Source organism: Triticum aestivum, chromosome 3D (assembly GCF_018294505.1).
Source record: "Triticum aestivum cultivar Chinese Spring chromosome 3D, IWGSC CS RefSeq v2.1, whole genome shotgun sequence".
Taxonomy (NCBI): domain Eukaryota; kingdom Viridiplantae; phylum Streptophyta; class Magnoliopsida; order Poales; family Poaceae; genus Triticum; species Triticum aestivum.
The window spans coordinates 37,831,369-37,858,872 of NC_057802.1; the positions used below are offsets into that span (position 1 = coordinate 37,831,369).

At 43.0% G+C, this 27,504-nt stretch overlaps 2 protein-coding genes across 2 annotated transcripts; one reads left to right on the top strand and one right to left on the bottom strand.

Annotated features, from left to right (window-relative positions):
• Positions 1 to 12,503: 12,503 nt before the first annotated feature.
• LOC123077175 (uncharacterized) lies at positions 12,504 to 16,275 on the top strand. The gene is made up of 11 exons (XM_044499389.1): positions 12,504 to 12,718; positions 13,185 to 13,269; positions 13,524 to 13,720; positions 14,161 to 14,243; positions 14,326 to 14,371; positions 14,467 to 14,523; positions 14,622 to 14,676; positions 14,755 to 14,855; positions 14,948 to 15,011; positions 15,106 to 15,239; positions 15,786 to 16,275. Exons 1-11 carry the CDS (start codon positions 12,653 to 12,655, stop codon positions 15,972 to 15,974), a joined length of 1,077 nt encoding a protein of 358 aa, XP_044355324.1. The 5' UTR covers positions 12,504 to 12,652; the 3' UTR covers positions 15,975 to 16,275.
• A 251-nt stretch (positions 16,276 to 16,526) lies between these two features.
• Positions 16,527 to 25,504, bottom strand: LOC123077174 (peroxisomal fatty acid beta-oxidation multifunctional protein). The gene is made up of 18 exons (XM_044499388.1): positions 25,191 to 25,504; positions 25,013 to 25,084; positions 24,244 to 24,306; positions 24,081 to 24,137; positions 23,889 to 23,956; positions 23,700 to 23,781; positions 23,534 to 23,589; positions 22,820 to 23,122; positions 22,127 to 22,213; positions 21,528 to 21,702; positions 21,263 to 21,384; positions 20,856 to 21,019; positions 19,669 to 19,923; positions 18,518 to 18,639; positions 18,264 to 18,385; positions 17,997 to 18,145; positions 17,357 to 17,495; positions 16,527 to 16,937 (listed from the first exon to the last, which is right to left on the bottom strand). Exons 1-18 carry the CDS (start codon positions 25,285 to 25,287, stop codon positions 16,890 to 16,892), a joined length of 2,181 nt encoding a protein of 726 aa, XP_044355323.1. The 5' UTR covers positions 25,288 to 25,504; the 3' UTR covers positions 16,527 to 16,889.
• Positions 25,505 to 27,504: the final 2,000 nt, after the last annotated feature.

The following is a 27,504-nucleotide window of genomic DNA, read 5'->3' on the forward strand; positions in this document are numbered from 1 at the left end:
TTAAGAGGGGAAGGGTAAGAGGAATTAGGAGGTCCAACTCCCGTATAACTCTTCCTTGGGGGGGACCCTGGTAACGGCGTGGGATTGGGAGTAGACATAAAAAAACTCAAGTTGTTCCTCACGTCCCGCGGCGAAAGGGAAAAGGCGCGAAAATCCCAGCGATAGCGCGGTAAAATCCTAGCTAATGACCCCTATTTAGCAGCGCTGCTGTAACACCCCGGATATAACTTTCCATATTTGTAACTTCGACTCTTGCCATTTTCGGCTATGCGTTATGATATTCCCTTCGTGGTCGGGTTTTGTTTGTCGTTTTGCATTTTGTTCATGTCATGCATTTTATATCATGTCATCATGTGCATTTCATTTGCATACGTGTTCGTCTCTTGCATCCGAGCATTTTCCCCGTTGTCCGTTTTGCAATCCGGAGCTCCTATCTCCTCCGTTGCACCCCTCTTGTTTTCTTTCGCGTGCGGGTGTCTAACTTTCTCGGAATGGACCAAGGCTTGTCAAGTGGCCTTTTTATACCACCCGGAGACCACCGGTCAAGTTTCGTTCCATTTGGAGGTCGTTTGGTACTCCAACGGTTAACCGGGCATCCGCAAAGGCCATTTGTGTGTGCAGCAAAACCCCCTCAAAAACCAGCCCAAAACCCACCAAACTCTCTTTCATGCTCTAGGTCGTTCGATCACGATCGTGTAGGCGAAAACCGCACCTCATTTGGAGCCTCCTAGCTCCCTCTGCCTATTTATAAGTGAGACCCCGAGATTACATTCGCAGACGAAACCCTAAAAGATCCCCTCGCGCCGCGCCGGACGCGTCCCGCGCCGCCGGACGAAATCGCCACCGCGCCCGCAGCCAATCCGGGGCCGACACGTGTCCCGCCGCCGCCCGTACCGCGCCGGCCCGTCGGGGCCCGCCCGCGGCCCTCCCGGGCCCGAGCGCCCGCGCCCCCGCCGTCCTTCCCCGCCTCCCGCGCCGCCGCAGCGCGCCGCCGCGGTCGCCGCCGCCGGACCTCGACGACCTCGCCGCCGTCCGCCGCCGCCGGCGCCACCTCGCCTCCTCCTCCCTCCGGCCACGCCTCCTCTTCTCCTACGGCCGCCGCCCGCCTCCTTCTTCCTCTCCCGTCGCCGGCGAGCGCCATCGAAGCCCAGGCCCGATCGGATCTGGACGAGTTACTGTGTGCGTTGACTTTCCCCGTTTCCGATTTTTCCCGTCTTTTTCTGTAACAGCATTTGCTCATGTTCCTCGTTGCATAACTCCTTGCATCTAGCTCCGATTCGCGCATGTAATATGTCATGTTCGTCTCGTGATGCTCTTCATTTTGTTCAATTGCACCATGTTCTTTAGAGGTCATTTTGATGCCCAAATCTCTGTTGCAAGAGGGCTAGTTGCTGTTATCCTCTGGTTCTTATCAGAACTTGGAGATTTGTTATTTTTGTATCTTTAAATCTGTGCATCTTATGGGCATAACCTCTACATGTGTTTTGTTGTATGCCATGCCATCTTTCCAACGGTGTATGCCATGTATTTTTGTGATCCCTGTGGTGACTAGCACAAGCATGCAAACTAGGCCCCGTAATGTTTCTGATTTCAGGGACTTAGTAATTTCTCTAAGTCCTTGTCTGCTGTTATTTTGTTGCCATGTAAACTTGATGCTACAGAGAGATCCATGCATATTTTGGAGATGTTCATTAAGGATGTTTTGTAGATATAGTTGTAATTGATCCATTCCTGCAATTTTTTGAAATTTTGGGGTGCCATAGCATGACTCAATCTTGCTCTACTTTTGCTATAAAATATTTCTGGCAGATTCTTAACATGATATTCATTTTTGCCAAGCTTATTGTAGTTGATCCTTACATGCTATGCTTTTGTTCTTGCCATGAATAGCTTCATAAACATCCCATCTTGCTGTAGGTATGCTAGTTTTATCATGCATTGCTCTGTAGTGAGTGCATCAAGCTTACAAAGAGGCCTACATATTATTATTTCTGCCATGCTCTGTTTTCTGCCAAGTCTGAAACCTAATAACGAAACTTGCTATGTTCACATGCTTGCCATCATATCTTCTGGTCCTTTTTGGCTTATGGTCAGTAAGGGACTTTTGTCATATGCATTTAGTAGAATACTGCCATGCCTTGTTTTTCTATGTTAAGTTCCTGTAGCATGTTGATTTCATGCTCTGAACATTGCTACCTGATGCTGTTTTCTGCCATGTCCAGTTTTTTACTAAGTCTGTGATTCTGTTATCTTTTGCACTTTTGCCATGCTTGTTTGAGCTTGATATGTTGTGATCTAGCCGTAGCTCAGTGTTCATCTTTTATCAAGCATCTCCTGTAGTTTACTGTCATATGCTTTGTTGCTATGTTGGAGTGCTGTAGCATTGTTGCTTATTGCATTTTAAGTGCTATCATGCTGTTAATCACAGATTCGTGTCATTCTTGTTTTGCTTGCCATTTGCAAACCGTGCATCCGTTTCCGGTGATCTTTATATCGATTTCGACCGAAATCATCTCATATTTCCAGTGGCATGCTTGGTTTGCCAAGTTACTGCCTTGTTCATCATTTTCCTTCCGGAGCACGCATATGCATCGCATATCATATCTCGCATATCATACATGTTTTGCATCATGTTGCTTGTGCATTTCTCGTGATTGATTGTGGTTCCGTTTGCTTGTGTTCTTGTCTTGGGTAGAGCCGGGAGACGAGTTCGTGAACGAGGAACCTGTTGAGTACGCTTATGAGGATCAAGCTTTCGACAAGTTTGAGAACCTTGCAGGCAAGATGACCACCCCTCGAAATCACTTCTATCTTTGCTTTGCTAGTTGTTCGCTCTATTGCCATGCTGCGCTACCTATCACTTGCTATTTCATGCCTCCCATATTGCCATGTCAGCCTCTAACCATCCTTTCTTAGCAAACCGTTGTTTGGCTATGTTACCGCTTTTGCTCAGCCCCTCTTATAGCGTTGCTAGTTGTAGGTGAAGTTGAAATTTGTTCCATGTTGGAACATGGATATGTTGGGATATCACAATATCTCTTATTTAATTAATGCATCTATATATTTTTGGTAAAGGGTGGAAGGCTCGGCCTTATGCCTGGTGTTTTGTTCCACTCTTGCCGCCCTAGTTTCTGTCTTACCGGTATTATGTTCCTTGAGTTTGCGTTCCTTACACGGTCGGGTGATTTATGGGACCCCCTTGACAGTTCGCCTTGAATAAAACTCCTCCAGCAAGGCCCAACTTTGGTTTTACCATTTGCCGCCTAAGCCTTTTCCCCTGGGTTTTCGCGAGCCCGAGGGTCATCTTTATTTTAACCCCCCCGGGCCAGTGCTCCTTCGAGTGTTGGTCCGAACCGAGCAGCCTGCGGGGCCACCTCGGGGAAACTCGAGGTCTGGTTTTACTCGTAGCTTGACTTATCCGGTGTGCCCTGAGAACGAGATATATGCAGCTCCTATCGGGATTTGTCGGCACATTCGGGCGGCTTTGCTGGTCTTGTTTTACCATTGTCGAAATGTCTTGTAAACCGGGATTTCGAGACTGATCGGGTATTTTCGGGAGAAGGTTTATCCTTCGTTGACCGTGAGAGCTTATGATGGGCTAAGTTGGAACACCCCTGCAGGGTATTATCTTTCGAAAGCCGTGCCCGCGGTTATGAGGCAGATGGGAATTTGTTAATGTCCGGTTGTAGAGAACTTGTCACTTGACCCAGTTAAAATACATCAACTGTGTGTGTAGCCGTGATGGTCTCTTCTCGGCGGAGTCCGGGAAGTGAACACGGTTTGAGTTATGAATGACGTAAGTAGGGGTTCAGGATCACTTCTTGGTCATTGCTAGATGACGACCGTTCCGTTGCTTCTCTTCTCGCTCTCTTTTGCGTACGCTAGCCACCATATATGCTTATTGCCGCTGCAGCTCCACCTCATTACACCATCCTTCCCTATAAGCTTAAATAGTTTTGATCTCGCGGGTGTGAGATTGCTGAGTCCCTGTGACTCACAGATTCTACCAAAACAGTTGCAGGTGCCGACGATGCCAGTGCAGATGATGGGGTCGATCTCAAGTGGGAGTTCGACGAGGAACGTGGTCGTTACTATGTGTCTTTTCCTGATGATCAGTAGTGGAGCCCAGTTGGAACGATCGGGGATCTAGCATTTGGGGTTATCTTATTTTCATCTGGATCTTGACCGTAGTCGGTCTATATGTGTGAAGTGGCGATTGTAAGCCAACTCTTTATCCCATTCTTGTTCATTACATGGGATTGTGTGAAGATGACCCTTCTTGCGACAGAACCACTATGCGGTTATGCCTCTAAGTTGTGCCTCGACACGTGGGAGATATAGCTGCATCATGGGCGTTACAGCTGCCAATCCTCCTCCAAACAAATCGGCGGCCGCTAACTTCTCCTCAATCTCCAGAGATGGCGGCAAGCACGAACAGGAGCTGAGGTAACCCGTTCTTCCCCTTTCCATCTTGAGCAGGCAGTTGTGAGCACCAGCTAGAGGAGAGCTAGCAGAGCTGGCGCCTGCAACGCTGCATCGGAGCTCCCACAAAACTCTCCTGAGCCTGATGAACAAAGGTTAGGTGTCGAGCTTTCACCGAATTGGAATCATCCTCCAGTAGAACCACCTGATGCCAGAAAGGACCTTCCTGGGCCTCCTGGCCCAAAACAAAACTAAAAACTAAAAATTAACAAAAAGACCATATGCAGTGAGTATTTTGACATGTAGTGTGCAGTAATAATTGCGTATCTTATATTAAAATCAATTTGTGAACGTCTAATACAATAAAAAAAATCATGCATGATAAAATTCCCATGGAAACAAATAGTAAGGAGATAAAACTTTACTATGTCATTCGCTCAATACTAAAATCTATGCCATTTTTAAAAAATTCCAGAATTGCCATTGAAAAATAAGCATGTTCAGAAAATGACATGGCAAAACATTACCAGGAAACAAAAAAGAATGAACAAAATGTTGGGGAACGTAGTATTTCAAAATTTTGCCTACGATCATGCAAGATCTATCTAGGAGAAGAATAGCAACGACCGGGGAGAGTGTGTCCATGTACCCTCGTAGACCGAAAGCGGAAGCGTTTAGTAACGCGGTTGATGTAGTCGAACGTCTTCGCGATCCAACCGATCAAGTACCGAACGCACGGCACCTCCGCGATCTACACACGTTCAGCTCGGTGACGCCCCTCGAACTTTAGATCCAGCTGAGGCCGAGGGAGAGTTTCTTCAGCACGACGGCGTGGTCACGGTGATGATGAAGTTACCGATGCAGGGCTTCGCCTAAGCACTACGACAATATGACCGAGGTGGAAAACTGTGGAGGGGGGCACCGCACACAGCTAAGAAATCAACTTGTGTGTCTATGGGGTGCCCCCTGACCACGTATATAAAGGAGGGGAGGGAAGAGGTGGCCGGCACTAGGGGGCGCGCCAGGTGTGGGAAATCCTACTAGGACTCCCCAGTCCAAGTAGGATTCCCCTCCTCTTTCCTATTCCTAGTAGGAGAAGGAAGGGAAGGGAGAAGGGGGGAGAAGGAAAGAGGGGGGCGCCGCCCCCTCCTAGTCCAATTCGGACCAGCCCATGAAGGGGGGGGCGGCCACCCCTTGAGGCCCTCCTCTCCTTTCCACTAAAGCTTATGATGTGTATTACCGAGAAGGCCCAGAGATACCTCTCCGATACACAGAGTGACAAAATCCTAATGTAGATCTATGCCAACTCAACAAACACCATCGAAGACACTTGTAGAGCATCTTTATAATCACCCAGTTATGTTGTGTCATTTGATAGCACACAAGGTGTTCCTCCGGTATTCGGGAGTTGCGTAATCTCATAGTCTGAGGAACATGTATAAGTCATGAAGAAAGCAATAGCAATAAAACTAAACGATCATTATGCTAAGCTAATGCTTGGGTCTTGTCCATCACATCATTCTCTAATGATGTGACCCCGTTCATCAAATGACAACACATGTCTATGGCTAGGAAACTTAACCATCTTTGATTAACGAGCTAGTCAAGTAGAGGCATACTAGGGACACTCTGTTTGTCTATGTATTCACACATGTGCTAAGTTTCCGGTTAATACAATTATAGCATGAATAATAAACATTATCATGATATAAGGAAATATAAATAACAACTTTATTATTGCCTCTAGGGCATATTTCCTTCAGTCTCCCACTTGCACTAGAGTCAATAATCTAGTTCACATCGTCATGTGATTTCACACCAATAGTTCACATCTTTATGTGATTAGTTCACATCTCCATGTGACTACCCAAAGGGTTTACTAGAGTCAATAATCTAGTTCACATCGCTATGTGATTAACACCCAAAGAGTACTAAGGTGTGATCATGTTTTGCTTGCGAGAGAAGTTTAGTCAATGGGTCTGCCACATTCAGAGCCGTATGTATTTTGCAAATTTTCTATGTCTACAATGCTCTGCATGGAGCTACTCTAGCTTAATTGCTACCACTTTCAATATGTATCCAGATTGAGACTCAGAGTCATCCGGATCGGTGTAAAAGCTTGCATCGATGCAACTCTTTACGACGAACTCTTTATCACCTCCATAACCGAGAAATTAAGGATAATTTTGATCACTGTCAAGTGATCCACTCCTGGATCAATATCGTACCCCCTTGCCAAACTCATGGCAAGGTACACAATAGGTTTGGTACACAGCATAGCATACTTTATAGAACCTATGGCTGAGGCATAGGGAATGACTTTCATTCTCTTTCTATTTTTTGCCGTGGTCATGTTTTGAGTCTTACTCAACTTTACACCTTGCAATACAGGCAAGAACTCTTTCTTTGACTGTTCCATTTTGAACTACTTCAAAAATCTTGTCAAGGTATATACTCATTGAAAAATCTTATCAAGCGTCTTGATCTATCTTTATAGATCTTGATGCTCAATATGTAAGCAGCTTCACCGAGGTCTTTCTTTGAAAAACTCCTTTCAAACCCTCCTTTATGCTTTCCAAAAAATTCTACATCATTTCTGATCAACAATATGTCATTCACATATACTTATCAGAAAGGTTGTAGTGCTCCCACTCACTTTCTTGTAAATACAGGCTTCGCCGCAAGTCTGTATAAAACTATATTCTTTGCTCAACTTATCAAAGTGTATACTCCAACTCCGAGATGCTTGCACCAGTCCATAGATGGATCGCTGGAGCTTGCACATTTTGTTAGGACCTTTAGGATTGATAAAACCTTATGGTGTATCATATACAACTCTTCTTTAATAAATCCATTAAGGAGTGCAGTTTTGATATCCATTTGTCAGATTTCATAAAATGTGGCAATTACTAACATGATTCGGACAGACTTTAAGCATCGATACGAGTGAGAAAATCTCATCGTAGTCAACATCTTGAATTTTTCAAAAACCCTTTTCGACAAGTCGAGCTTTGTAGATAGTAACACTACTATCAGCGTCCGTCTTCCTCTTGAAGATCCATTTATTCTCAATGGCTTGCCGATCATCGGGCAAGTCCACCAAAGTCCATACTTTGTTCTTATACATGGATTCTATCTCAGATTTCATGGCCTCAAGCCATCTGTCGGAATCTGGGCTCATCATCGCTTCCTCATAGTTCGTAGGTTCATCATGGTCTAGCAACATGACTTCCAGAACAGGATTACCGTACCACTTTGGTGCGGATCATACTCTGGTTGACCTACGAGGTTCGGTAGTAACTTGATCTGAAGTTTCATGATCATCATCATTAACTTCCTCACTAATTGGTGTAGGAATCACTGAAACTGATTTCTATGATGAACTACTTTCCAATAAGGGAGCAGATACAATTACCTCATCAAGTTATACTTTCCTCCCACTCACTTCTTTCGAGAGAAACTTCTTCTCTAGAAAGGATCCACTCTTAGCAACAAAGATCTTGCCTTCGGATCTGTGATAGAAGGTGTACCCAACAGTTTCTTTTGGGTATCCTATGAAGACGCACTTCTCCGATTTGTGTTTGAGCTTATCAGATTGAAACTTTTTCACATAAGCATCGCAACCCCAAACTTTAAGAAATGACAGCTTAGGTTTCTTGCTAAACCACAGTTCATACGGTGTCGTCTTAATGGATTTTTAGACAGTGCCCTATTTAACGTGAATGCAGCTGTCTCTAATGCATAACCCCAAAATGATAGTGGTAATTCGGTAAGAGACATCATAGATTGCACCATATCTAATAAAGTACGGTTATGATGTTCGGACACACCATTACGCTGTGGTGTTCCAGGTGGCGTGAGTTGCGAAACTATTCCACATTGTTCCAAATGAAGACCAAACTCGTAACTCTAATATTCGTTTCCGCGACCAGATCATAGAAATTTTATTTTCTTGTTACGATGATTTTCTACTTCACTCTGAAATTCTTTGAACTTTTCAAATGTTTCAGACTTATATTTCATCAAGTAGATATATATACCTATATCTGCTCAAATCATTTGTGAAGGTCAGAAAATAACGATACCCGCCGCAAGCCTCAATACTCATTGGACCGCACACATCAGTATGTATTATTTTCAACAAGTGCTCGCTCCATTGTTCCGAAGAACAGAGTCGTAGTCATCTTGCCCATGAGGCATGGTTCGCAAGCATCAAGTTATTCCAAAAGCCCATCGGTATGGAGTTTCTTCATGCGCTTTACACCAATATGACCTAAACGGCAGTGCCACAAATAAGTTGCACTATCATTATTAACTTTGCATCATTTGGCATCAATATTATGTGTATCACTGTGATCGAGATTCAGTAAACCATTTACATTGGATGTAAGACCATAGAAGGTTTTATTCATGTAAACAGAACAACAATTATTCTTTGATTTAAATGAATAATCGTATCGCAATAAACATGATCCAATCATATTTATGCTCAACGCAAACACCAAATAACATTTATTTAGTTCCAATACTAATACCGAAGGAAAAAGGGAGTGTGCGATGGTGGTCTTATCAACCTTGGAATCATCTCCAACACACATGGTCACTTCGCCCATAACTAGCATGTGTTCATTCTGCAACTCCTGTTTTTAGTTACTACTCTTAGAAACTAAACCAGTATCAAATACTGAGGGGTTGCTATAAAAACTAGTAAAGTACACATTAATAACATGTATATCAAATATAGTTTTGTTCACTTTGCCATCCTTCTTATCCGCCAAGTATCTAGGGCAGTTCCACTTCAAGTGACCATTTCCTTTGCAGTAGAAGCACTCAGTTCCAGGCTTGGGTCTAGCTTTCGGCTTCTTCATGGGAGCAGCAACTTGCTTGCTATTCTTCTTTGAAGTTCCTATTTCTTTCCCTTTGCCCTTTTCTTGAAACTAGTGGTTTTATTAACCATCAACACTTGATGCTATTTCTTAATTTCTACCTTCGCCGATTTCAGCATCGTGAAGAGCTTGGGAATTAATTTCGTCATCCCTTGCATATTATAGTTCATCACTAAGTTCTAGTAACTTGGTGATAGTGACGAGAGAAATCTGTCAATCACTATTTTATCTAGAAGATTAACTCCCACTTGATTCAAGCGATTGTAGTACTCAGACAACCTGAGCACATGCTCACTGGTTGAGCTATTCTCCTCCATTTTGTAGGCAAAGTACTTGTCAAGGGTCTCATACCTCTCCACTCGGGCATGAGTCTGAAATACAAATTTCAGCTCTTGGAACATCTTATATGTTCCATGGCGTTCAAAACGTTTTTGAAGTCTCGGTTCTAAGCCGTAAAGCATAGTGCACTAAAATATCAAGTAGTCATCATACCGAGCTTTGCCAAACGTTCATAACGTCTGCATCTGCTCCTGCAATAGGTCCGTCACCTAGCGGTGCATCAAGGACATAATTCTTCTGTGCAGCAATGAGGATAATCCTCAGATCATGGACCTAGTCCGCATCATTACTACTATCATCTTTCAACATAGTTTTTCTCTAAGAATATATCAAAAAATAAACGGGGAGCTGCATCGCGAGCTATTGATCTACAACATAGTCATGCAAATATTATCACGACTAAGTTCATGATAAATTAAAGTTCAATTAATCATATTACTTAAGAACTCCCACTTAGATAGACATCCCTCTAGTCATCTAAATGATCACGTGATCCATATCAACTAAACCATGTCCGATCATCACGTGAGATGGAGTAGTTTTCAATGGTGAACATCACTATGTTGATCATATCTACTATATGATTCACGCTCGACCTTTCAGTCTCAGTGTTCCGAGGCCATATCTTCATATGCTAGGCTCGTCAAGTTTAACCCGAGTATTCTGCATGTGCAAAACTGGTTTGCACCCGTTGTATGTGAAGTAGAGCTTATCACACCCGATCATCACATGATGTCTCAGCACGAAGAACTGTCGCAACGGTGCATACTCAGGGAAAACACTTATACCTTGAAATTTTAGTGAGAGATCATCTTATAATGCTACCGCCGTACTAAGAAAAATAAGATGCATAAAGGATAAACATCACATGCAATCAATATAAGTGATATGATATGGCCATCATCATCTTGTGCCTTTGATCTCCATCTCCAAATCACCGTCATGATCACCATCGTCACCGGCTTGACACCTTGATCTCCATAGAAGCATCGTTGTTGTCTCGCCAACTATTGCTTCTACGACTATCGCTACCGCTTAGTGATAAAGTAAAGCAATTACATGGTGATTGCATTTCATACAATAAAGCGACAACCATATGGATCCTGCCAGTTGCCGATAACTGTTACAAAACATGATCATCTCATACAACAATTTATATATCATCATGTCTTGACCATATCACATCACAGCAAGCCCTGCAAAAACAAGTTAGACGTCCTCTACTTTGTTGTTGCAAGTTTTATGTGGCTGCTACGGGCATAGCAAGAACCGTTCTTACCTACGCATCAAAACCACAACGATTTTTTGTCAAGTTTGTTGTTTTAACCTTCAACAAGGACCGGGCGTAGTCACACTCGATTCAACTAAAGTTGGATAAACAGACACCCACTAGCCACCTGTGTGCGAAGCACGTCGGTAGAACCAGTCTCGCGTAAGCGTACGCGTAATGTCGGTCTGAGCCGCTTCGTCCAACAATACCGCCGAATCAAAGTATGACATGCTGGTAAGCAGTATGACTATTATCGCCGACAACTCTTTGTGTTCTACTCATGCATATAACATCTACGCATAGACCTGGCTCGGATGCCATTGTTGGGGAACGTTGTATTTTAAAAATTTGCCTACGATCATGCAAGATCTATCTAGGAGAAGCATAGAAACGAGCGGGGAGAGTGTCCACGTACCCTCGTAGACCGAAAGCGGAAGCGTTTAGTAACGCGGTTGATGTACTCGAACGTCTTCGCGATCCAACCGATCAAGTACCGAACGCACGGCACCTCCGTAATCTGCACACGTTCAGCTTGGTGATGTCCTCGAACTCTATATCCAGCTGAGGCCGAGGGAGAGTTTCGTCAGCACGATGGCGTGGTGACGGTGATGATGAAGTTACCGACGCAGGGCTTCGCCTAAGCACTACGACAATATGGCCGAGGTGGAAAACTGTGGAGGGGGGCACCGCACACAGCTAAGAAATCAACTTGTGTGTCTATGGGGTGCCCCCTGACCACGTATATAAAGGAGGGGAGGGAAGAGGTGGCCGGCCCTAGGGGGCGCGCCAGGTGTGGGAAATCCTACTAGGACTCCCCAGTCCAATTAGGATTCCCCTCCTCTTTCCTATTCCTAGTAGGAGAAGGAAGGGAAGGGAGAAGGGGGAGAAGGAAAGAGGGGGGCGCCGCCCCCTCCTAGTCCAATTCGGACCAGCCCATGGAGGAGGGGGGGGCCACCCCTTGAGGCCCTCCTCTCCTTTCCACTAAAGCTTATGATGTGTATTACAAGTTTGTGCATCAAAACTGACCTCACTTGCAAGTTCTAAGATTCGCGGTGTATTTAACACATCCTTAAAAGATGACTTATCCACGTTAAGGGCTTCTTTAATTTAAAGGAATTTCATAGGATTTTTGAAAAGGTTGGAATCCTTAGAAATTTTCTATATTGGTTGTTTGATTCATAGGACTGAATCATATAGGAATTTTTTCTATGGAATCATGTACTACATTTCATTAAAAATCTAGCATCCATTTCAACTTTGTTTTCCAATTTTTTTTATGGCATCAAACACTCTATGCTAATCCTACAAGATTCAAATGGGCATGCCACTTTAATTCTTTATTTTTTTCTATTCCCACATTTTTAGAATCGTACAAATCAAAGGGGGCCTAAACACTCGTTCATAACTTATCCATCCACGTCGAGGCGGGTGCGTGTCCCTTCCCTTCACACGCGTCCGAGCCACCGGACAGCACGGCACGCCACGGCAGCCGACCTCGAACCGGCGGGGACATCCATCCAGCCGGCACGCGTACGGCCCCGATGCGACCGCCTAAACACGCACGGCCCAGATGCGACCGCCGAAGAAACACCAGCACGTACGCAACGCACAAAGAAGGAAGGAAAAGGGGGGCAAAAAAACAACATCGAGTCCGTACAATCGGATACCGAGCGCGGCCGGCGGTTCGCCCCCGTTCCCAAATCCCGGCGAGGGCGGTCGGTCGGACGGAGAGGAGATGCGGGCCCGCACGGCGGACCACCTCGAGGCGCTCTCCCTCGAGATCGAGCGCAAGCTGCACAAGGTTCCCTCCGCATTCGTTCCGACCCCTCGTCCCTCTCTTCATTCCTTGCCGATTTGACAATCGTGGGACGTGCGTGCCGCCGATTTGACAATCGTGCCGTCCCTGCCCGTCGAGTTCTTGTGCTTCCCCTCCGCCCACCTTCGTTGGTTCTTAGCGGTCATTTGATTTCTTTCGGAGTCAATCGATTGGTTCTGCCACGTGGGGAATTGTTAGATAGAAAAGTAAAAGTGGGATTCTGGTTTGATTCAAATGTCAAATGGCAGGAAAAAAATAGGGAAAAGATTCTATTGCAAGTGGGCTTACAATTGATAGTGGGAAAAAAGAGGGATTTCGCTGGTCTGTTTCAAAAGATTCAGCCAGATCAATTTGGCTTGGTTTAGAATTGGGGGCTGTTTCCTTTTTATTTCGCTGCAATTCCTTGGAAGCTTTAGGCTGAATTTTAATTGGTTGTTTGTTTTGTGTGCAGGCTCTGAATTCCAACTCGCAGCGCCTCAAGCTGCTGCAGCAGCTGTTCGCCGATATCGCGCTCAAGGTCGACGACCGCGCTCGAGGTGCCAGCATTTCTCTGAATTTACAGTATCTGTTCTGCAAATCAGCCTCTGATGTCGCTGTTGGTGCATTTCAAATGGTTGCCACTCAATTTTGTGCCAGCTCACAGCCATATTTATTTAACAAATCAATGTAGGAGAGGCTAAAATGACATCTATTTGGAACAGAGGGATATTATTTTGTATGGTATCCTCTTAAAGAATTGAAAGAAAGCTACTGTGATATCTTTACAACAATCCTTGCCTCTGATGAACAGATAAGATTTTAAGCACCAATAATGAGGGAATCGCTCCATTAGATGAACGCGAAGACGGCCATTTGTGTTTCTATGAGATTCTTGCAAATCACTATGTGAAAGTCCCTCAAAGTGGGAGGCGTATACTTGAGTTGATAGTGCAACTCTGGAGCCAATCCTTTGCAGCAAACATATTTGCGCTTCTTTTTCACAGATGGGTATGTACTGAACTTATGTTCTTGTAGATATTAGGAATTACAATGGGTTATTTATTTATCTGCATGTTTCTCAGAAAGTCATGTTTTCTATATCGACTTGGATGATTTCATTTCAACTCTACCTGAAGAATGTGTTGTGTCACCTCATTTCTTTCTATAGCACTTTCGAGTAAACTGCTGATATATATAATTATACGTTGATTCAAAATGAAACTACAAGATGGCCTTAGATAAGATACCTTTTTTCTAATCGCAAACCTTATGCAACCTACTGTCCTTGTTACCATGTTGCCGCATGTACCCTAAACAAGGTGATTTGAAATGAGGGCAAAATGCTGATTTATCCTCCATTAGTTATTTAGTCTTGTTGATAAAGATGATGCAAGTTGTATTGGCTCTCATTGTACTTCATTTGGTAAATTGCAAGCTCTTCATTGCAGTTGTTTGAAGTCCCTCTTGAGGGGAAGGAGGTATCACTAAGATACAGCTCTGCTCTTGTCCAAGGAGCTACTAACGTTTTTTGGTATGATTGTGCAATGATGCCCCTTCCCTTTTTGCCTCAAACTCCCATATATGATAGAATCATTTTTTTTAATCTCTGGCAGGATTGACATTCAAACCAATACAAGGTACTTCCTCCCATTGTATCATGTAAGCATTTGTCTGTTTATGCTTTTGTACCTCTGTTTGGAACTGTGCTGCATGCATTTTTACACCGCTACTAACATCCTTTGTTCCTTGAACAGTATCTCCTTGAAGAAGTCGCTTTAGTTCCAGATCAACTCATTAAGATATCACCACAGGTCGACCTCTCTATCTATCTCTCTGCACGGAAATGTACTAGCCTTTTCTTGTAAGCATGTTCAGTAATCAATGAATATTGATTGATAATTGTGTACAGGCTGGTAGAAATCTATTCTGCCTCCTCTCCAGATTCATGCTGTTCTATGATCAGGGTAGGTTCCTTTTCTCCACACTTTTGGTGCTGGTTGTTTGTTCTTTGCCACTAAACTGTTGCAATTTTCCATGAGCAGATCACTTGCTTACAAGTTTTCTTGGGCATTTCCCTGCTTTTCCAAATTCTTTCTTGGTTGGTGGAGCTGCAGATTACTTTGTGATTGAACTCACCGATCAGGTTACCATCTGAATGGAACATTCGTTGTTCCCCTTCCATATGACATGCCACATCGTTTCTGCAGACTAAATATTTGGTTGTTGTTAATCCAGCTCCAGAAGCTAAAAGTGGAGCCAGTACTGCTGCACTACCTTTCCCGCATGACCATACTTCAAGGTATTTGCTAGCCAGAACATTTATCTTCAGTGAATATGTATATTTCTCCACTGGAAGATCACATTTTATCCTGAAAGGAAATCGATGAGCGCAGGCTGGGAGTTGAGGATGAGTACAAGCACTAGACTGAAGTCATGCCTGTATAGCTTCACATCTCCTGGAGGCCCTGCCTATCCAACAAGAACCGTCCGGCATGCAGCCTGGAATACGTTGGATTTACTTTTTCCTGTGAGTGCCATCTTATTATCTTAAATCTTAGTTCTATACTTCTAATTTATCTTACCATATTTTGCTTCTGCCATAAGCAATCCAGCTAGAAAACGTCATGGAAATTGCGAATTTTGTTGTAGATGTAGATCATGGTTTGTTTTACCTAACTGAAGTTCATACCTTGTCAAGAATGAAAAAGGAACATGGATTCTGACAATTTTGAGAAATCAAATTCGCAAGAAATTCTCTTTCTAAAGACCCTTGACATGGAGTGAAGTTTGAGATTGGGAGCTCATGCGTATGCAGAGCAGACCAGAGTGAGAATGTCCACAAAATATACCTTGCAACCAACGTACCATTATTTTCAATGTGTACCGCACCCGTTTACTTGAATCATGATAGTTGTTCACATACTCTTATCCTGGAGTTACCGTGATGATGAACACTGTTAAATGCTAATTTATTGGTGATGGAGGGCCGTCACAATTGTGCTGCATCGCCATCCCAATGGCTAGTAAAGAATGTGTCGATTATGTTCAATGGCTTACTGTTACGCGTGTACAGGTGGGTCGCTATCCAAGGCACGTGATAAGTCTGTTCTTTCGGCTGCTCTATCCCTGGTATTGGCCTTCCTCTTGCTGGAACTTCGTCATGACCTGCGTGAGCACCATCTACTACTACATCCTGAATCTGCTCGTCTCAATTTGGGAGAACATGAGGAGGCGCGACCATCAAAGGATGCACAGAGAATGAAGAGATTGCGGACGGGCCTAAATCGAGGCTATAATGTTGTGTTGTTGTTCTTCTTTACTTTTAGGATTGTTAGCATCATGTGTGCGCGCATGAAATTTGTTGTATAAATCCAAGTGTTTGTTGTGTTTATTATACATGGACAGGGGATGTGATGTGAGGCAGAGATGTGCAGTGAGAGAGGGAAGGGGCACTTTTTATGCTCACCAGCCTGAAGCTGTAATTTGTATACAACATTCAGCAGCTTCTCCAAATGCCATCAAAGGTTATAGCCATGCTCTAGAGGAGTTGGCACGCTTTTTACTGGAATACATTGTGCCCATACCAGCTCCTCTAGGACGGAAGCATTAGGACCTCGCCGCTACTATAGGGTATCATTGATTTTCCTTCCTTTAGTTATTGAGAATTTTCAATTCGCTAAGTTTAAGAAGGCCAAAGAGCGGAGACTAGATTGATTTTCCTTCCTTGGCTACTTGGATGTTTCCGTTCGCAAAGTTTGAGAAGTCCAAAGTCTAGACACGGAACTTGGATACAGTTTTCGGGCCAAGATACATGGATCAGAAACTCTCTCCCCATAGCCTTGCTGGGCAGTGTTGTGATTTCTCAAAGAGAAAGAGGTCATTCCCCTGAAATGTGAATGTGCAAATTCACACTTCGACAAATATACAACATAAACTCTACTTACAACAGAACAACGATTACCATATTATAGTTACAACCACAAAAGTACGCCAAGACATTTATTTTTCTTATTGTTGTATATCAGCCCAGGTAAAAAACTGGGAACATGATGTAATGTCCAACACACACTACAGGTAACACTTCCCTGGAGGTATTTTGAATACCACATATGTGCCGCAGGCAGTGTTGATGCTGTTTGAGAAGCCACTGTGCCAAGTGCTCGTCATATGCAGCGCCTCACATGCGTGACCTTGTCGAAGCTTGGTGAGCCGTCCGTGGCGCGGCCTGCGGATATCATGACATGTTTAATTTCCAACAAACTTATGTAGGCTTAACTATACAAAACCCAACAGCAAGGAGAAGCACAATGTTTTCAATTTATAAGATGCCCCTAAATGCAATGGCAAGGAACTAACAACACAAGACTGAACAATGGATAACGAACGCAGACTTCATTTTCATATCATTCACATTTGGTGGTCAGAAGGAAAATTGTTGCAAACCGTAAGTTAATAAATAATCTCCAGCAATGACACAGCCGTCTATGCTGAGCAAGTCATACACTGATTATAAATGTGACAATCTTGAACATTTGTGTTTATCATTATCTGTAACAAAAATGTAATAGCAAAATCTGTATGCAACAGTTCAACATAGTTAGGATAAGATGATCCAGCGGAAAGAGGGAGAATGCAAGAGTGTACCAGTGGTCGGCCGCTTTTCGCTCTCTCCTCCAAATATGATGATGGTTTGAAGAAATCACCATACGCTTCAGCCCACTTGCTAAGCTTTGAATGTATATAAGATGCTCCGACCGTGTCAGCCCAAAAGACGAGGCCACCCCTTCATTATTAGACTCTAGATTAGAACTCATACTCCAAAGCAACCACCACAACTCCTTTAACAAACAGTGATAATAGTGGAAAAAAATACACATTGCACAGAGGACTACAACAAACAGGGACTGTGTCCTACATTGGGTGAACTATAGGTTGCAGAAATTTATTTAAACTAAAAACTACTCCTACTTGAGTATCATTAAAGCTATCAACTGAATTGAGAAGAAGGCCTGAACATGGCGATTTGAAAAACAATCAGCTATAGGGCTAACTCACTAGCCTCAAGTGCTAAGCTAAAATCAATTGGTGTTAAATCAATTCTGATAAAAGACAGACAATGCTAGCCTACGTAAGTGTTAAATTAGGTTCATAAGTTGTAACAACATATAAGTAGCAGTAGAATCTCAACCAGTATATCTCATTTAATCATACTTCAAATGAATGCAGATTGTCACTGATTAACTAGGATTTTGGACAGTCAGAGATTTAAGCAGCAACTGCCTACCTGTACTTGGGAAAGCCCATCCCGAGAACAGATGCAATATCAAGATCAGCAGCCCTGATCACCACATTTTCATCCATGACCCTGCATGCCTCATTAACGACTGGGAAGAAAACCATCTCCAATATATCTTGATCCGATAAAGTAACAGGCTGCAAGCAAATCAATGTATCAATATCAGGAAAACCTTCCATTAGCAAATGAGGTAGCACAACATTTTTCATAGATGCAGAAACAATGTCACAGACAGTTAGTAAGAGGAAGAGGAACCTTTCCAGCCGGCATTGTCTTTGCCTGCTTTCTGTACTCATCAATCACAAGTTGAACATTAGGGTCAGGCTTTGGCTTCGCACCCTTCTCATAAAGGTAGTAACCTTTTCCATTGCTCTTTCCTGTCAAGTAATAGGGAAATTTGAGTTGTGAAAATGCATATGCGGAAATGGTGCAGTAACTATTGGTCTAGTCACAACCCATCCTATTGACTGTAACCCATAGCTGGAGCAAAAGCAGGTTCAGAAGCATACCCTGCCGCCCAGTCTCTGCCATCAAATCCACTAGAACAGAGTTAAAATTCCGTGTTCCAAAGGCAGCTGCATAGATATCCTTTACTGCTAAGGCTACTCCATATCCAGCTAAATCTTGGAGTCTGTAGGGGAATGGAAACAGCCAAACATAAGAACTCATGTGAATCGCGTTCAGAAAAATTGAAACAGTCAGTGGATGATGCCTGGGCACTGCACTGTGCATTGTAGCAAGCTAGCAAAGGCACAACAAGCATATTCCAAAGATGGTTGTGTGTCAGTTAATTGTTTTGACACTGACATGGTCTCTAAAGCAGAACACAGTTTTCACCATCAATTTCGATTTAACATATATTAAAATATCATTTAAGGCAAATAATGTTTGATATGTTATTGACTATTCGTCACCCTGGGTGAGGAATAGTTATTCTTCACACCCCCCCCACCCCCCCTCTATTTTAACATAAATGCACCGTAATTTTACGTTCATTAAATTTTGTCTTATTTCATACGTAAAGAAAATATATAATCACTGTAAAAAATATTTTATATTACGTGAAATTACAAACGTAAAAACATAGTGTAAAATATACATAAAATGCATTTTTTCTAGTCTTTATGACCTATATTTTTGTTTTCTTGTGCCAAATTTTACATGGTGAATCAATATGAATGGAACTATTTGTATTCCAAATGTAATTTATTTATGAAACGATCGTAAGATTACCTCGGGTGAAGAATAACTTATTCTGCACCCTGGGTGATGAATAGTATTACTTGATTGCTAACATTCTAATAAATCACTTTTCCCCCTAGAGTACTATTATCACAAATACGTGCCCATAGTGGACCATAATATTATACTCCTGTCCCATAATCTAAGACGTTTTTTGACACTAGTGTAGTGTAAAAAAACGTCTCATATTATGGGACGGAGGGAGTACTAAAACTGCTCTGAAGTGGGTTGCATCTGATTTATCCTATAACTAACTGAAAGAACAATACATGATACTGGAATATTTTCATCAAGAAATAGAAAAAAAAATGTACATAGTTGAATGGGAACATTGGCCTGCTCATTCATAAAAAGAACTTAATTTGAGACCATTGGCCATTATTTCACATGGACATAAAAATAGAGTCGAAGAACTTACTGAAAAGGTCCCATTGGCATGCCAAAGTTGCTTATTATTCGATCAATTCTGAAAAGATCAATGCCAAGACTAACTAGAAGCTGAGCACCTTGTGTGTAAGGGAAAAATGTACGATTTACTGCAAAGCCTGTGCAGTTGCCAACAACAACGGGGACTTTCCTTATTATTTTCCCAACTGTAATGAGATCGAGGATAGCTTGTGGTGATGTCTTTTCCGTCCGGACAATTTCAAGCAAGGGCATAATATGAGCAGGGCTGCAAATAACATAACATTAGCACGTCGCATTCTCAGTAAGCAAGTAAAGCTTGAAGGATCAATATATCATCCAAACCAGTAAAACTGAAGGACTATTATTTCCATAATCCCATGTCCAAAACATACTTTCCGGACATTTGTTTCGAAGTTAAATAGAAATAGCTTCCCTAACTCCCCAAAATTGATGCTTATAAGAAAACATTGCAACCGCTGCTACCTTACGAAGACATAGGCATCTAGCTTCAAATTGGACTAAAACAAACAGCAATCGGCCACATGTCATTTGGGACATGCAAACATAGTTTTGCAATTTATTAAAGAGCAGAACAATTTTTTATACATTTTTTCCTGCAGGAATTGATGATGGTTATCCATTTGGAAGAATGACTTGTGATTTACCTTTTGATATCCCTTCAGCAAAAAAAAAAAAACTTGTCAAAAGGTTTTGTTCGGTTATTGCCTCTTTTATGTTTGAATCAACCTACATAAACTATAAATCATGCTTTTGCATATAGATGTTCCAAAAACAACAGTCAATAATTAGAATACAAATCAGAACAAATTATCATGTAGTAAATTGACACCAAGAACAAGTTCAGAATATTAACTAACTTCAGAATATTACGGAACTTCCATGCAAAGTTTCCACATTGACACTTAAAATTATGGCTAACTTCATTGTTAGCAACTTGCATAACCATCAATTTCCCTTCTCTGAAGAACAAGTTCTCTTTTGCACCGTGACTTAGATGCATGGAGTTAAATTGGTAATGTATGGTGTCAACAATTTGATAGTTACATGCCCCTGTTAACAAATTTTATTGATATGATGTGTTCCAGCACCTTGATTCATAAGTCCTTAGTGCACTTAAGTTGGAACACTGCTAGTTTTCAGGAAGTGCTAAACCATAACCCACAAGAAACAACATACCTGAAAAAATGAGCCCCAATAATTCTATCTTGAGAATTTGTCTTCTCGCCGATAACATTCAAATCGATGGTGGAAGTGTTCGTTGCAAGTATGCAATGTGGTGGGCAGATTTTCTCAATGTCAGCAAAAATTGATTGCTTCAAAGGAACCTTCTCAATAACAGCCTACAAGAAAAGAAGATATGCATAAGAACCTAACAACCAAGTGTGCTGCGTGACTATGTAATAGATTGTATAACCATATCAAACTTATCTATCAAAATTCCCCATAATCATTTTTATGGAACCTTCGTAAGATTCGTTAATGCACTACAATGTCATGAATATCTGCCTCACACACTAGAGGGACCCTAATATATATACACAACTATTTTGTCTTCTTTAAATCATAAGTCATACGAGGACAACCTCAATAACCATATCAACATCCTTGAAATCTGAATAATCCAATGCACCCTTGAGAAGTGATATGGCCTTGCTCATTTTATCCTTGGTCAATGAGCCTCTTTTGACAAGGCCCTCCAGATTTCCTGTGCAAAAGAAAATCAGTGTTGTTCGGTAATATCATTTATAGTAACTTGATGTTTCAACACTACATCAACAAAAATCACAATCCAAACATCTATTGGAAAGAAAAAAAAAGGAAATGCTACAGTAGTTTCACAAAATTGACCTGCTATTGTTTTTTGTCCCCTTTGCAAAAATTGAGGGTTTACTTCCTTGAGGACAACAGATATATTGCCAACAAGAAGGGCTGTTGCAATTCCAGAACCCATAAGACCACCACCAATAACAGCAACTTTTCTTATGTTCCTAGGTTTGAGTTGAATATCAGTAACACCAGGTACCTACAAGAATCAACTGTAAGAGTCAGACAGCGCACCAGGTTACAAATAACCAAAGGGGGCAAAACAAAAGTTTACACATCAAATGACGTCCTTGCAGCAATTTAGCTTTGATTTGTTCACATATGGCATTGCAATTTGAGCAAAGCTTAGTTAAGACCAAGTAATGTAGTATGGTTGCATGGTTAGTTAATACTCCCTCCATCCCAAAATAAGTGTCGCTGATTTAGTACAAAGATCATAACTTTGTACTAAATCAGCAGCGACACTTATTTTGGGACGGAGGGAGTATCATGTATCATATTCTGTAAGGTAGTTTGGTTGCATGGTAGTTAACTATGTGCAGCAAAATTAAGACAGTTGCAACACATGAAAAGTGAATCAGGAAAAGAAAAGTTAAACAGAATACTATACTTTTGGGGACAACCTTAGTGGTGGAACGCTGGGCGAAGAATGCATGGACAAGTGCCCTTGATGTGGTTGATACTACCAACTCCTTGAAAACCTTTGCTTCCTGCATTATTTAGGTACACCAAACACATGCATAAGGAATAATAAACAACAGAACAAAGAAACAATTATTGTCATCACTATACTACATGGAGGTTTGTTATAATATTTAATGCTTGGTCTGCGGTTGCTAAATTGTGCTGTGCTGAACTTGTTTTATAATCTGCTGCTACAAAAACCGCGGAAGTACGATGAGTTGGTTAAACAAACAGTAAAGTAGATAATAATAAAAACTGTGTAGATAAGCTGTATTATAATAATCCAACATGATGCCAAATGGAGCCCAAGTCATGCATAGCAGTGATACCAAGATTTTGCCAAGTTAATTTGTTACTCTGGGCAAAAATGAGCTAAGGAATCTAAATGTTTCTGAGAAACTGACTGTTACTGTAGAGACATGGCTACTTAGGGCCTTTATTACATTATGCTTATCAGCAATTACTGAATCAGGGCATATTGGCAATGGACTAGTATAGTTCTCAATTGACATAATAAGACTAGTCTAAGCTCTAGAAGTCTTGGGGAGATATGGTGCCCAGCTAGCTGTTTAACTAAGAGAAACACATAGATGATATTAGCGTGTGTACCAAGACAAATAGGAAATTCAAACCTTCACAACACCAGCATGGCCTCCATATAGTGCACCTTCTTCAATAACATCTAGGCAGGCCTGGTGCTGTGGCATGTTTGCTGCAACCTTATTTGCTTGCTGTCTTGCCATACTTAATACAGCACGAGCTTCAGACAGTGAACCAAGCCTATCTGTTCTGCCAAGAGATCTTATCCAAGGTTTACGGTAATTTGCAATCTCCAGAGCCCAAGAGCGTGACATTTTTATCAACTCATCAGGGGAGCAAAGCGCATCAATAAAACCACGTTCTTTTCCTTCCTTGGCCGTAATGAACTTCGATTGCTGAAGCAAATTTTATAAATACATTTATTATAACTAAGTGTGATAGGAGTAAGAAATAAGATAGGATGATACTAATTTCCAGATGATCATTACATATACGCTCCTTGTTCAGAAAAAATTGGGTGCCTGATATGTTTGGTGCTACATACATGTACCAGGCATTTACAGTTTGAAATGAGATTCTTATTTATGCTCTAGTTTTTCAACATTCATTGTTCTTTGAAAACCTCATTATTACCAGGGTTGAATATGAATGAATATAACTCAAGCCACTCACTTAAAATTGGTTTTCACTATTAGATGCCTTCTGGCTAATTTACTTTGCATATGTTAATCAACTTAGGACATGAAGTTTATCTGACCACAGCTAGGACAGCGTAACAACCAACACAGAAGATAGATTAGACTCACAAGCATCATTTCTATTGCTTTGGGCAGACCTACAAGCCTCGGTAGACGCTGAGTTCCTACATGATAAGTAGAAAAGTTTCAGATCCATGACAGAATTCAATACAAAGCAAGCAAATAAGAGCAGTAGTTCAAACTGTCGGAAAAAGACGTATCCCTTGTTCCCTACCTCCAGCTCCAGGAATCACGCCAAGAGTTAGCTCTGGTAATCCAAGTTGAGCTTCAGGGGTAGCTATCCGAGCATGACAACCCTGAAAAAAAATTGTTCATTTACATGATAAACATGACTTAGGTTCAGATACAGGGTAAAGAGTCAGCTGTAAAAATGTTTAGCAGAACAGCAACAAAAATAACAGACCATAGTCAACTCTAGACCACCACCAAGAGCAAGGCCTTGAATTGCAGCGACAGAAGGCTTTTTGCCATCTGCATGTAAACATGTTTTTACAATCAGGCCTAGATATCATGATCTCGATACAAATTAGAGATACCCAAAGAGTTCCGTCATTCATAGACAACAGAAACCATGACAAAAACAAAAATGCCAAACCTTCCATCAGATTCGACACAAGCTCAAAAGACATCTCAGGCAAAATGGACACGTCTCCTGCAAAACCATGTTCAATGTGTAAGAAAACAGGACAGATTGGCCTAAAAAGCTAGGCTCTGAACAATCAGTTTGTCAACCATACAAATGAAGGCACCCCCCTTACCAGTCTCATGAACTTTTGAGAATACATTAATATCGAAGCCTCCACAAAACTTGCCCGCCGCGCCTATAAAATTTAAAGTAATTAATAATATGAATACAAAACAGCAAGAAGTATCAGAAATAGTAAGTTTCGTTAACTGAATATTTTTAACACCCCCGCCCACATCCCTGGAATGCACAATCTGTCAGGCCCCCTCTGTGTAGTGGCAAAACAAGAAGTATGCCTCTTGTTGTGGTAGGTTAGTCATAGCACCATATATATCTTCTATATATAGATTTAGTGAGGGTATGCCCTTCCAGTAGAAAAACTAACACCCGGTACGGCGGTACCCATTTTGTTTGACCTGTGGAGAAACAGGGGAGCTCCCATGTAGTCGAAAATCTATAGCAAACAGAAGCCCCCTTCGCACTTGAGTTAACTATTTCAGCGTCTCAGCCAAGCGCTTAGCGTCATAAAAACTGAAGCAACACAATCACTAAGCTGACTGGGATCAGCACAAATAAAATGATACAATGGTGACAGCCGACAGCTCCACAATCATACTATAATTAATACTGTACCAGGATAACCCCAAACCAAGAAATAGCTGGGTGGTCAACGAATTTGCGCAGACAGAACAACATCAAAACAGAGCAAAACAGGAATTGCTACTTACTAACATCAATTCATCCAACAATCACATGAAAAAGTATCACTAGACAGACCAAAAGTCCATCATTTGCATCCTTTTTGAGGGGGAGGGGGCGTGGTCAAGCAAGGAAAATCTCACCGGTGAGGACGATGGCCTTGACGTCGTCGCGATCAAGGGCCTCGGCGTACTTCTCCTTGAGCCCCTGGATGACTGCGCGGAGAAGGGGAGCCGGCCGAATCGGCGCACGGCGTTAGACTATTAGACTAGCAGGAAGAGGCCCAACAGAAGAGGAATGAAGACCGAGGCCGTCGCTTACTGATGGGGTGCAGAGCATTGACCGGCGGGTTGCAGATGGTGATGAGCGCGACGCCGTCGGCGCCGACCTCCATGGTGACGCGGATCGGCCCCGCCATCGGCCGCGAGACCCGAGAGATCGCTGGATCGGAGAGAGGGAGTGGGGAGCGGAGGGAGAGGGGGAGAGGGAGGTGGAGGAAGCTGCCGGCAACGAGTAGCTTGCACGCTCCCTTATTTTATGGAGCTCGGGAGGGAAGACGACTAGAGCGGAGAGTGGAGGGGACTGACCGGAGCCGCCGTGTTCAGATCGGTCGGTCAGTCCGTTTCCTGGGAATTCAGACGGCGAAGTTATCATGAAACCGCAACCAAGAAGGGGAATTCGCAGTGACCACCTCAATCCGGGTCCACTTTGCAGAAAACCACCTTCCACCATGATATTTCCTTTTAGAGAATATACTCATCTCTCCATAAGATGATATGATGCTCGTTCTGACTGGTTCGTTCTGACTGGTGGGACCCATCGTGTGCCGACCATGGAGTATGGCTGTGTCCATCACCACGCCGCCGATGTCGATGTCGCCGCTCGCAGCGTCCCATGGGGCGTGGTCACCGGAGGCCTCCTGCTTGAAGGCATGGCAGAGCCATGACACCTTCGTCGCATCGCTCGCGAGTGCTTTTTTGATGAAGGGGTTGTCGTTGGTATAATATGTTGGCAGAGGAGACGATGGTGGAACCGTGGAAAGGCAGAGGATGATCGGTCAACGAGGGCTCTTTGTGGACAAAGAGATTCCTGCGCGCGTCGCGCTTTGATGCAACTCACTATGCGAGAGGCATGCAACCGATGTCGCTACCATATGCACATAGCACATGCGGGACCTGCTCCGAGAGTAAACTACAAAAGGTCGAGCCCCCATGCCTCATGCCTATAAAGTCCGTACATACGACCTTCCACGCATCGCACAACAACTCATCCTTCATCACCGAGTACCCTCGGCATCGTGCTTACTCCATAAAACAACAAGAAGTTCAACAAAAAAGCTCAATAACATTTGACCGAACACCTACCAGGTGCTGTGTCCGCCATGGCCGGCGTCGGCAGGGGGTGGAGGGTACCTGGCTATGGGCGGATCCTGAGTGGATGCCGGCATAGTCCAAGACGAGCAGACACATGGGTGGAGGCTTTGGACGTCCAGCAATGCCTGGACAACGGCCGAATAGATACAAGGGAGCGTCCGACGAGGATGGTGTGGATGCAGAGGGGGGGTGGGGGGGGTGAAGGAAAAGTGGTTTGGATGGGGGATTTGACTCAATTTGCATGCGGTTTGCGCCAATTTGGATAACCAGACGCATATGTGAACCAATGAGGTGATGCACTGGATGACAAACTACATCCATGAACCGATGAGGTACCGCGTTGGACAGCTTAGGGGTTTATAAGATCCGCGGTTCAAGATGCCCTTACAAGGAAAAACGAAACGCACCGCAAAAGGCATGTTTGCTCCCATGCATCCGTCAGTAATAGCGTGACGGAGATGGCTAAAGAAAGAGATGGCAGCAACTTGGAAGTGATAGGCGGGCACGCAAGCAAAGACACCGTGGTTGTTACATTTTGCTCTTATTTCAAAAGCTCGACGAGGGCAAGCTCGCGGCGCACGCTTCCCCTGATGACGACGGTAGCGGAGAAAGCATGGCCTTATTTTGGCTTTTGTCGCACATGTGTCCACTCGTAGCAGGAAATTATACTGACGGGACGGAACGCAGCCGCCATGCCGGAAAGCATGCCGGGGGATGCATTATTTCCATGTACGTCTCTGCCTGGAACGGCACCGGATCTTCGATTGCTTGACCCTAGTTAAATGGTCTGGAACATGTGGAAGTACTAGCCAAGTAGGAACAAGGAAGACTTGATGTCAAGACGCACGATGACACTGATGGGTCTTCGTCAAGGAAAATAGGGGGAAGAAGGAGAGCAATCCCTGTAGGAAAACTGAAAATTACAAGACCAATAAGCCGGTCAGGTCAGTCAGCCTGTCAAGTCCGTGTCGATTCAGGCGCCGAAGTTGTTGTGAAACCGCAACGAAGATGATATCCTCTCTGTGCTTTTTATTGACGGAAATCGGGGGAAACCTTTTATTTTTACTAAAAATAGATCTGCAATGAAGAAGTGGAATTCGTGGGGCTGAGAGTGTCTTTAAAGGAAAACATCACCATGCCAAGAAAAATTACCTTTTAAGGCACTTGGGTTCACAATATATAGTGCTCCAATAGATGATGTATCTGTAAATGACGATGTATTTGGGCAGCCCAAAGTTTTGCCCCTCTCATATTTGCATCGA

What these genes read in the sequence shown, in the direction of transcription:
- LOC123077175 (XM_044499389.1), top strand. Translation starts at nt 12,653, where the DNA reads ATGCGGGCCCGCACGGCGGACCACCTCGAGGCGCTCTCCCTCGAGATC. An exon ending in GGTCGACGACCGCGCTCGAG is followed by an intron (nt 13,270 to 13,523) that starts GTGCCAGCATTT and finishes TCTGATGAACAG; the next exon opens with ATAAGATTTTAAGCACCAAT. An exon ending in CGTTGGATTTACTTTTTCCT is followed by an intron (nt 15,240 to 15,785) that starts GTGAGTGCCATC and finishes ACGCGTGTACAG; the next exon opens with GTGGGTCGCTATCCAAGGCA.
- LOC123077174 (XM_044499388.1), bottom strand. Translation starts at nt 25,287, where the DNA reads ATGGCGGGGCCGATCCGCGTCACCATGGAGGTCGGCGCCGACGGCGTC. An exon ending in TGTGTCGAATCTGATGGAAG is followed by an intron (nt 23,957 to 24,080) that starts GTTTGGCATTTT and finishes GTTTACATGCAG; the next exon opens with ATGGCAAAAAGCCTTCTGTC. An exon ending in AGACAATGCCGGCTGGAAAG is followed by an intron (nt 18,146 to 18,263) that starts GTTCCTCTTCCT and finishes ATTTGCTTGCAG; the next exon opens with CCTGTTACTTTATCGGATCA.